Raw genomic sequence first — 12,229 nt, 5'->3', positions numbered from 1 at the left:
GCTGGACTGGCAACCTCACAGTGTGTCGTAAGTTCTGTAACAAACTCCAGGACAGAAACGGCGTTATCATTCTACCATTATTAATACTGCAGCTTTGAGCATGAACACAGGAATAACGCTTCATGTATCAACTGCCCAGGAGTTAATTGTCCCAACGCATTCTCCTACCCATTGTAAATCAGAGGAAGCATGTGTTCCCTCACTGGTGGGACAGGCCATCTCAGATGTACTTGCATTTCCCATGGCAAAACCTTGTGCCATACTGCAGTGGGCAGCATAGTAAACTCTAGACCTTGTGCCTGTTTGCACCATGTATTAAACACAAGATAAATTAAAATTATTTATTTCACACCATCCTTGGATTATAAAGAACATAAAATGGTTGCTCTGGCTGCAGCATACAAAGCATTTCCCCCAGAAAATACATACACAGGAGCTAAACCAGCTCAAGCATTTCTGTATAGGAACTTAAAAATAGATTTGTCATTGACTGTAATAATAGACATTCTTATATTATTTCCTTTACTTATATTGAGTCATTTTACAACTTTCAAAATTAGACATATTTCCTCCAGTAGTAACTCAGAGATTTTCTGCGAAGGCATGTTGGATTGAAACCTCAGAGGTCTTGCCAATGAGGGGCATATGTCCTTATATTATTAAACAGCTATGTATCAAGTTTCTGTAGTGGTATCCATCTTGAATTAGGATAATTTTCCTCCCCATTATCTAGCCATATAAGAACAAGGAAAACAGTGTCATCTACAAGGTACCACACATTAACATATCAGCACACTACACATCAGTATAGTCACTATCTAGGAAACATGAATTTTTAAAAAAATAAATAATTAATCCCCAGCAAAAGAATCTGTGCTTTAGACTTGCAGCATTTCTATATGCAAATTTCAGAGTTACTCCAATGGAGAATACAGGTTTCAGAATTAGGTTTGGTGAGTAATGAAATAGGCAGAGAGAGAAACAAAATACAAAGTAGCCACCAAATATTATGTCCCAGAAACTCTCTTAGGCCTCTCAACACTGCAGAATCTTTCAGAACTCTTGTTTTTAGGGAAAGATGTACATTACAGTTGGTTGGTTAAGGTTGGTAGCCCCCAACAGCCAGTAGCCAAGGACAGAGTCATAGCTCACCCTTCTACAACCTCCTAAATGCCAACCCTCTTCTGCTAAGAACTAGAAAGTACCATATCTAAGATGACAGTCCCACAACCCCCAGTTCTGCAATAGCATTAGGGAAACCTTTAGCAGGCCAAAAACTGTTGCAGAAAAGGACACTGTAACTCAAAAACAGACTTTAGTCCTGGAACATAGAGTAGGCTAGATCAGAATGGCAAATACCTCCACAAAGGTAATTAAAAATTTAACATCTGAGGAAAAAGATACTCATAACTGAAGTAACAGTGATCTCCTGGCCATATAAGTTCCCCTTTATAATTGAATAGCAATAATTATGTTCACATTCTTCCTGTTTCAATCTCAGAAAATATCATTATTTTGTATTATTACTCATACATCACACTAAAAGCAAGTGGATTTTATGAGCAAAGGCAGTATTGGATAACAGCTGCAGTACTGAGATAAAATTATCATCCTTAAAGGTTTGATTGAGCTTATCTAAAAATGTCGATCTCAAAATAAATCACAAACATTGATCTCACACAAGAATAACACGATTTTAAAGTTCAGCCTGAACAGAAGAAAGGAAAAATCCTCTACAGAATACCGATGACTAGTTTTGTGGTTCAATCTGCAGAACACATTTAGGGCTAAATGCTCAACTGATCATGGATAAGTGATTTTTACAGACTAAGGCCCGTTTCAGACCAACAACTGTGTATGATTGAAAAAAAATACTGAAGTATTATGTCTTAAAGCAATGCGTCTCATGAGGTGATTGATAAAAGTCTAGTTACATGTCATGCAGGTGTGCATTTGCGGTTATATAATCATTATCAGAAATGCTTAGTTTCAATGAGAAAATTCAGAGTCTCTGATAAATGTTACTGGCATTCCATTCAAGTACATCTTCCATAACCAGAATGTAAATCACTAATAGTATCTTACAGTGTAGATGCTTCTAAATGAAACCCCATTCTAATGTGTTTCAGAGACTGCTAAGTGCATTGAAGTAGTTCATGATGTATATATTAAACTTCTCACATCCCACATACTTGCAGGTTCATCTACAAAAACGAGGACATGATTTTAGTGGTTTGTTAACATATTCTGATCTTTTTTTGAACTAGTTCTACACTCATTATTATGAGAGATTTACTCTTGTTGCTTATCTTCTTCCTTGTAAAAGATAAACAGAACATACGCTTTTACATTTCACAACTTCATCTTTTTCTTAAAGAGGTAAGATCATGCTTGTCTTTCTTAAGCTATGCATAAACAATATCAAGTCATTCTAACATTATGAGAAATAACTGTTTGAGATACTCTGGAGGGACTCGGAGATCTTTCATTCTTGGAGACTCTCAAGAGCCATGGACATGGTCCTGGAGAACTGGCTCTAGGTGGCCCTACTTCAGCAGGTGGGTTGGACCAGATGACCTCCAGAGGTCCCTTGCAACCTCAACCATTCTGTGACTCTATGATTCCCTATGGTTTCCAGCAATATTTCCTACTAGACTGCAGATGGCTTTCTTAGTAATTATTTATTTATTGATTACTCCCCTTCAAATTAAGAAACAAAAGAGTACTTTTTTCCTATTGGTTATAACTAAATACCATTATTTCTGGGATTCCCTCCAACTAACTGAGTTCAACAGGTCCCCAAATAGCTTCGGTTAATGTTAACTTAATACCATTTTCTGACCCTAGTATGTCTACTGAATTCAAAGCATGATAAATTTGTTTCTTCCCCTCTGATCTGCAGTATAGATCTGGCCTTAACAAGTATTCAAACATTACTAACAAAAGGTTGGTTATCTCTGTTGAAAGCCTATGTGCAATTATGAAAAAGTACCTGTCTCACAGTAGGACATTTTAAGTGTCATCAAATGCTGTTACCATGTATAAATTGAAACATCCTATAAGCACACATTTTCAATATGCAATCTTATCCTTAACTGTTCATATAAAAGATATAAAGTAGTTCCCAAAGCAGGCAGACTTCCTATCTACTTTGCAGCAAGCTCTTGTTGATTTAGGCCTCATTTTTCCCACTCAAAACACTCATAATTCACTGTTTTCTATCTCTTGTTATCTATTTTTCCATCCTTAGAAGACTGGGGATGAAGACAGATATATTCATGAGCAAGATCCTCAGCTATACAGGCTATTTCAATTCTCTTTAAAAAGCAAACAGGCCAGAAGGGGAAATACATTTGGAACAACAGGGAGCTTCTCTTACTTATGATCAACTGAGGGAGAAGGATGACTGCAATAAATACGAGAGACCCTGCAGTCAAAGAAAACTAAACATGCAGAAGGGAAATGCAGTATATTCCTGTACGTTGCTTCATAAACCAAAATCTCCCCTAAATAGTTGACTTGACAGTTCAAAATCCACTTCAATGACACACAGCTGATTGGAGAAGGAAACAAAACCTAGGTTTCCCACATGAGGAGGCCTTTCAAAAATGGTATATTTAAATCACCCTCTAAAGCACTTAGACCATCATTATGGCAATACTCTTCTCCAGTCTTTCAAACTTATAAGATACTTTTAATGCTGAGTGTGAAGTCACTTTTGGTTTCTCAGATCTACTGCAGCACAGAATTACTCACACATTGTCTTGATGGGGCTCGGGAGGGGGGCTGCAAATATAAGGAATTTCACTTTTAATCACTAGGACTGAACATAGGAGAGACCAGACATCCAAGTGCCTGAGCCTCACCTTCCAAAGCTTTCAGGAAGTACTAATTTTGTGCGAAATGCACAGGTTTTCAAAGCAGATATCTAGGACTGCATAGCGAATGAAGCAATAGAAACTAGAGTTTAGTTCACAGGCTGTGTCAGCTGCGTAGCAGGCAATGAAGTCCTGGAAGATCCCAAGCTTATCTTTAAAAATGGAAATGAATTCCAGGACTTGATGGAAAATTCATTTAGCTTCAAACATCTAGTTTTATGTGGCACTCTTCCCTGATGAAATACTGAAGAATGAAATGAGAGGGTGCTGTAAAAAACCATTGATAGTGCGTTGTGATCATTTGCGTACTCAACTATTTCTTGAGACAGGTGCCTGTCCCATACTGCTTTGAAACAAGATTAGTACCAAATGTAGCATTAGACTCATAGACTTTACAGACATGCTAGTAGAATCAAAACCACTGACTAACCTGCCCAAAACAAGCATTAACACTGGAGAAGGTAGCTGCTGGACCTTGTCATGGCTTTTGTAAAATTCACATAGGATGCTTGTTTGTGTACAGCACAGAAAGAGCGTCACATGTTTTATACTTCTAAAATTCTAGATGTGTCTATTCATTGAAACCCTCTAAGATATTTTCTATATGCAATCGGTATTCTTCATTTGGGAGAACAATAAAGCCACGTTTGTTTTCAAAATTATACGTTTTCTTTTTTTCCAAACTTTCCACATTTTTTAATTTTTATATCATCCTAACACATAAGAAATCACAGCACAGAACAGATTTATTTCTTGAAGTGATCTGAAAATGAGGAGTACAAAAACTGGCAACAAGAACATACAGCTTAGAATTAATCTGATGCAAGTGTTTAAATGATACAACCAAAAAGGCTAAAGCGCAAAATGAGTAACAACTACCAAAGAACAAAAAAAGCCACAAGAAAAGATACTATAAATACACTAGGAAAGGAGGACAAAGTAAAATACAGAACTATTAAATCGAAGAGAAGGAAAGCAAATAACAGATGATACAAAGAAATCCCAGTGTTCCACACTTTCACTGCTTCAGTCTTTACAAAAAAATTAATTGTGGACAGATGCTTAACGCTAGTGATTTTAAGAGGAAAAACTGCAGGCCAGAAGACGGAAAGCTGAAAGATATTCTGATGACTTAGATATATGCAAGTTGGAAGAATCTTGTGAAATGCACTCTAGAGCACTTAACTAACTAGCTGAAGAAACCTCTAATCTGTTAGCAACTGTCTTTCAGGAATGGAGAGGACAGAAAAGGGCAAATACTGTTATCTTTCTTTGGAAAAGAAAAAGGGAAGACACAGGAAACTACTAACCAGCAAGACTAAATCTAACAGCAGCAAGAATATTTGACAAAACTGTTAAATAAACCATCAACATCTAATGGATTGGAAAGGTGATAAGAACTAGCAAACATGAATTTATCAAGAATGAATCGCATCAAATCAGTCTAATTGCTTTCTCAACTGGGAAACCTGTCTAGTGGATAAGAGGAGGAAGCAGATGTAAAATACTTCAGCTATAATAAGACTTTGTTTACTGTCCTAGATGATACTCCAGTAAACAAATTAGAGAATTACATTCTAGGAGAAATCACTGCAAGGTTGATAAACATCTGGTGGGAAAAAACGCACTTACTGAGTAGCTTTCAAGGGCTGGTTGTCAGATCTGAAATGGAATCATGAAGAGGTCTGACAATATTTCCGTTAATGATCTGGATGAAGAAATAGAGAGCACATTCATGAAAGTGAACTTAGTATTACACTGCAAGTGATTTAAAGCACTCTGGGGGATAGAATTAAAATTCCATATTATCTTGATAAATCATCAGAAAACATCAAGTACTAGCAAGAAATAGGGAAGAAAGTTTCATTAGTGAAATAACTTTATGAAAACCTGACTCCAACAACACTGAGCAGGTACATTCACCTCCAGGCCACGTGTAGGACCCAGAAGAGCTGCAGTGTTTTGCCCCAGTTAGAAAACTTCGTGGCAAAGAGAAGTATAGAATGCTGCAAACTGTATTTTAGGTATAAGGAAGACAGAGTTCAGTGGAACCTAAACAATATTCACAAGGAAAGACAAAGATGTAGGATTGAAGACTGGATTTAGTTCTTTATTATTGAACTCTCACATTGGATTGGTTTGTATCTCCAGACAATGAATACATAACACTTCTGAAATTGAAAAAAAATGTTTCTTGATCTGTGTTAAGCTCGGTTACAAGTCTCTAAAGGAGAAAAGCTTGAAAAACGACACTCGCACCCATCACAATAACGTGGTCAGGCAATGGTGGGGCTGCAAATCAGAGACCCTGATTGAAGGTGATTTAGCTCCTTAGAGGCAGATAGACCAATTCACTAGAAATGTATTTGAAAAGAGCCCTGTAACTAAACTACTATAATTAATATAAATATGAAAATTGCTTAGAATATAATTATTGTGAACAGCCTAAAACATTTGGGAGAGAGGGAATTTGTGCTAACTAGTTTTGGGTATTTGACACAATTTAGAAAAATGCTGAATCTCAAAATTCTCCACAAAACAGATCTTCCATTCTTCATTCAGCTCTGTTTCTGACTTCACCATCTGCAATTTCTCCAGTGAATCAAGAAGTGCCATGGATAAAATTAAATGAGAGAAGAAAGAAAATATTACTCATTCAAATATCTCCCACCATACTTGGTTTTCATGTACCATGGCAGACTGTACTTTTCATACTTTGATAATTGTTAGTAGTGTTTACTCCCACCAGTGTACTTCAGAATTCTCTTCTATAGGAAAGAAAAGAAAAAAAAAAAAAAGCTACTCCTTATTATATCCAGTAATTCTCAGAGCTACTACTTACATGAGCATGCTATTTTTAAACGCTGCTCCTGTTTGACTATGTCTTTTAAGGGACAGTACTTGGGTTTTGTTATTTAATAATTAGCTACCATGTTTTTGAGTATGCTTTAAAGTATTTATTTGAATTGCATTTGAAAACCGGAAGGAATTAATTGTGGTCAAGGATACAAAATACCTAATTGTTTTTCAGTGACAGGTCTGATCTCCATCAACGAGGTTAAGGTTTCACAAAGGTTAATCCAATCTTACTGCTACCACCCAAAGGAGTAGTCTCACTGCCGCACGTTCCTAACATTTTCCTTAAACCAGCCTCTTGTGTTGATCTTTTTATGAGTTAATTTAGCTCACTAAACTGGGAGAAAACTAATATAACAGAACAGGAGGTGCAGGGGAAGTACTTTCAGTCAGCAGGAGAGCTGGTAAATTATCTCAGACATTCTGTAAACCTCATCAACAGGAGTGTAACTGCTGATGTCAGTGAACTTAGTCTTCATTGAATAGAAGACCACCTTCTTGATACATACTTTGAAATTACAATTCAGGCTGCGTGGTTACATTAAAAAACTAAAATCAATCAACTTACTGCGAGACAGATTCTCAAGGGCTTTTCCAAGTTTTTTGCTCTCTTGAAGAATATGATTTAGTTCATCAAAATCATGGTTCTCCGGTTTTGTCCTCCAATCCCATTTAGGATGCTCTATTGACCTTGGCACTAAATATACACAGATATATAGATGAAGTTTAGATTTGGTAGTTCAGACTCCTACAGTAGAAAAAAAGCTGCACAATGAGTTTACAAGCTCAAGTACCTTCAGTGGAAATTACTTAACTATCCTCCTATTTTAACAGCTGGAAATATTTTCTTTGGACAGTGTGAAGTAAAAATGAAAACACCTATGAACAAATGCATAGTTGGGATGATTCTTGTGACTGAATTAATTGGTAAACAGGAATTGCTAATATTAACAATTAGAAATTATAAAAATAATGCAATAACAGAAAAAGTTAATAAAAATATTGCATGTGAAGGTACTTCATTTCCATCAAAACTGAACTGTGTGTCCTAGGGGCCAATAAGGAAAAATGTCAAAATGAAAATGAGTATTCTTGTCTTTGCTAGTCATTTTATCAAAAAGAAAAAAAAATTTAGATAAAGCTTTTATAACAACATGTATATACATTTTTTTAAAAAATATCATAAAGTGTATATAACAGTTCATAAAAACAGTGAAACAAAATATGTCCCTATTGCTCATGCTGTATCTTTATTCCGATACTTAAACAAACTTGATCTTTGGGAAGCACAGTCCTAAGCTTGCAGTCTCCTACTCATTATCTATTACCAAACCCTTTCATTTAATTTTAAAGTAACAGTTTCTCAACTGCTAAGCTAATTTTACCTACAATGGCAGGGAAGAAGAGGAGTTTCTGACATATGTAAGACTGACAATGAACAGAGCTGCACTGACCAATGTGAACATTTTGAACAATTTGTAGAAATGAAAACAAAAATGATGCTGTCTCTAGAACTGCAGTTTAACATGTTTTTTTTGCCAGTGTTCTGAACTAAGTGATCTGCTGTCTTCGCCACCAAATGCAATTGTTGGTTTGACTCCAAACACAGCATTACCCTGCTGAGAACGGCACATGCTGGTGTGAAGATTATGATGCCTAGGCTACATTCCCAACAGAAAGGTCCAGTTGCGTTTATCAATGGTTGCTAACTAATCACTTAAAAATAAAGTCAAAACCAAAGTCTATAATGCCCAATATATCCTGGCCAGCTTTGAAATTTTTATTTACTATTTTGACAGTTGACAACTAATTTATGCTTACAAACTTCATTTTCATTACACGCTAAGAAAGGAAGTTGCAGACTCCTACAGATCATGCAAAAAAAAAAGTAGTACCTTATGATCATTTGGAATTTCAGAGTGCTTTTACAATGGTACAAGGAAATTATGGTCTGACTTCGAGTTCTGGCAGCTCTTATAAAATGTGTTAAATAACTGTTGCTATTGAAATTTGCCTTATTGCTGACTGCCCTCTGTGTGAATATAGAATCTGTTCCATCCACTTTGGATCGACTCCACATGGAAAAGCTGAAGTCAAGTCAATAGCCATCTTTTACAGGTAAAGAATTGGGACAATGGTATGTTTAAGTCCTTCTGTCACAAAGAATGTGATTCCATCTCCCGTAGACATAAACCAAGCCATCTTCAAACTGGACATCTGTACTGAGACTGACAACCCAGAGTATATTCTGATCTGTAGCACCCACTCAGGAACCTGGGTAAGTATTGGGGAAGTTAATACATTAGATTGCAATTACAGACATAGTCAAAGACAGAAGGCAAAGGAGACATTAAAAAGAACCTACAGAGATAAAAGTAGGAAGAAAGAGACACAGGAAGCCTCAATAAGGAGAGGGGAAGAGAGGGGCAAGTTGGAGTGTCTCAGAGTCCAGTTCTGCTTTGTGTTCAAAAAAGACAGTCACTTATTTCCTTCAGAGGACAATGGAAATAATGAGCTATGGTGATTCCTAGTGAACAGATAGAGGGATTAAGGTATGCGAACAGCCTCTACTCAGATGGACAGCTTATAACTTTTGTTGATACTTAATGCCAATCATTAAATTCATAATTCCTAGTTTAGAAACCACTATGTTCATTAAAAGTTATCTAAGAAGTTATCTAAATTTTTGTGTGACCAAAAATTTGCTCCATTCATACACCCCAGTATAATTAATTTAAATTTAAAAGCACAACTTCAGTATTTCTCATCCTTTTTCTTATTTACAGGTAACAAAGTGTTCCACCTAGTATTTTTTTCTAAACTTTTACTAACTGTAAATGTAAATATTTAGTAAACTAGAAAAGAAATTCTATAGTGAGGTCTATTTTTGCTCACCTTTGTTTTACATTGAGATCACATGCTCCTTTACTGCCTGCTTATTAGCAACCTGATCTTCTCCCTTCAGTGTACCAACACTATATTCTACAGCATCACTTACTCTAGCCTACTAGCAGTTTGACAGACTTTTCTTTCCATGTTTATATTGAACTCACCACACCACAGAAAACTTGTATTATCACAAAAATACAAACAGACAATAATTTAATATGGTAAAACCATGTACAGAGATTAACAACCTTAGAGCTTCCAGGTTGCAGAAAATTTCAACAAACTGGAATTTGATACCATGTCAATTTGAAACAAACCACATTTTTAAAAACACCAAAGAACAGAACTTTTGAGAAAACAAACAATTTTGTGATGAGTCAGAAGCCAAACGAAACAAACATAAGTTCTACTCAACAGCTGTGGAGCTTCCAGGACCAGCAACTGCCGAGTATGCGGACCAACTTGCATCAGGAAAATGAGAGTATCAAGACTCTATCCTTGGAAAGTAAGGCAACATGCTCAAGAGACAATTATCTGGTCCCTAATTTCAGAGAAATGTCCCACAAACACAGGAAGCTTGGACTGCATCTCACTAGATGGATGGTGGGAAACCAGTCAAAAACACAGTGGAAATTTGCTTTGCATGCTGTTGTACAGCAGTCTGTGTTTCAGTGAACCATTTTGTACTTCAGTGAAAATGTAACAAAACAGATATGCTGTCATGGAACTTTTCAGACTTTTAATACAATTTGTTCCAACAATGAGTTTGGTTCATTTTAATGAACCAAAACTGAAGGGTAAGTTAAGCAGACTTAGAACTGACTGAAATTTTTATTACTTCTAGAGAAAACATAGTTCTTCTTACTTGCCTACTCTTCTAACTAATGAATGTATACTAAAACTAAAAATCTACTTCATTACATCATGTGGCACGTGTCTCTCCTTTCAAGATTCATCTTCTGCTTGTTTACAAATGTTATTTTAAAATATATCCTGTATCTTCCCAACTATAGCATCAACAAGCATTGGTCATTTTCAAATGGATGGCTTTGTGTGAAGCATGCAGAACTGTATAAAGACCATATGAGGCTCCCTTGAGATCTTTTGAAACACATGAACTTCTTCTGTATGTATGAAGTTCATCATGTATCATTTCCATGTGTATGCCACTACACACTTAGTAAAATCCTTTCATAATATTCTGCCCTTCCTCTTTATTATACTCACTCACATTGCTCAAAATCATCATATCAGTAATTTTAAATCCCACATCATATTACCTGCCTCAACTTCATCTCTGTTATTTGAGATATTTATATAACACCTTCTCTTGAAATTATTTGCCTACAATTAAAAAAATTATTACTTCTACATCTTCTACTTGTATAGAAACATTTAGGTTTTCCCTTTATGGAGCTGCGATTTCCCCATCTCATCTTAGAAGACCGCAAAGACATGCTTTCCAGTATTTCTGATTTTCTGGTGGCACACTCCTCTAAAAAAATGCACATCAGATTCATTCACGGATGTATTATGAATTCTGTCACAAATCAGCAGACCTTTATTTTCTACTGGAAAGTAGAAAATAGACGGTACAAGATCAGTACTGTTTTTATCTACATATACGTGTCTTTTCAAGACATGATTTGCAGACAGAATCAGACCAGTTGCTCATTAAATCCTACATTTCATTAACGCATTGTATGACCATCTTACATCTCAAAGAACAAAATTATGTGTGTTATTATTGAGCATAAAATTACTCATGTATTTAAATTTCACAATAGAATTCAGATTAGAGTTCTTTGATAATATAGGCAAACTGGTTTACACAGTACCTGGATATTATAAGGCTAAAAACGATGGCCTCCAGTCCTAGATTGACAAAGGGCAATTAGAAGTACACAATATTGTAAATGGGATATGGTGAGTATGGTGAAGTGAGGCAAACTGAAAGAATGATCTGTGATCTGATTTAATACAGAAGTGGTGAAGAGATCAATCTACTTTGCCTAAAAGCAGTTGGTCGGGAAGCAAGAAGTCTGTCTCACTAACTATTTACAAACTCACAAATTTGTTCTTCTTCAAACAGAGAATGTGATCACTTAAACATTTCATTAAGTATACTTAATATAAACACGCACACACGCTAGGAGTCCTAGCTTCAAGCCTTTTCCTTGCCAGACAACAGCAGCAGCTTCTGCTTAATTGTGGTTTTGCACACACCAAACAAGTGATCAGACCCCTTAGATACCAGGGTTTCCTCTTTCTGTGTTTGTTTCAGGTGCAACTGAGATCACAACAGGCAAGAAGAAGGACTGAAGGAATCCTTCCAGTAAAAAAGTTGAATGGATAAGAAAGAGATATCCATGCAGGAATAACATGCACGCTGCAGTCAACATCAGCTCTTCTGAATGAAAAAAATATTTCCTAGTTAAATAAATCAACTCTCCTAATGTTTCCAAAGATTCCTATGAAAGGGTAATTCTCAGTTCTGAATAAACTTACAAGTTCAGGATCATTTCAACAAGATAGTTGTTAAGACAAAAGCTCTGCAACAGAACACATTACAACTGATGGACTCCATTAAATTTTGTGGGGTTTTT

The 12,229-nt window shown here is 36.0% G+C and overlaps 1 protein-coding gene across 1 annotated transcript in view; it reads right to left on the bottom strand.

Annotated features, from left to right (window-relative positions):
- The window catches only part of C2H8orf34 (chromosome 2 C8orf34 homolog), a 167,742-nt gene that overhangs the window by 113,613 nt on the left and 41,900 nt on the right, over positions 1 to 12,229 (bottom strand). Inside the window, exon 4 of the mRNA XM_063327018.1 lies at positions 7,303 to 7,431. Within this exon, the coding sequence (XP_063183088.1) occupies positions 7,303 to 7,431 (129 nt within the window). The remainder of the gene's footprint in view (positions 1 to 7,302; positions 7,432 to 12,229) is intronic.

This window comes from Chroicocephalus ridibundus, chromosome 2, assembly GCF_963924245.1.
Source record: "Chroicocephalus ridibundus chromosome 2, bChrRid1.1, whole genome shotgun sequence".
Classification (NCBI taxonomy): Eukaryota; Metazoa; Chordata; class Aves; order Charadriiformes; family Laridae; genus Chroicocephalus; species Chroicocephalus ridibundus.
Note: the sequence above shows the minus strand (reverse complement) of the source record. Positions and strands in the feature narration are given on the sequence as shown.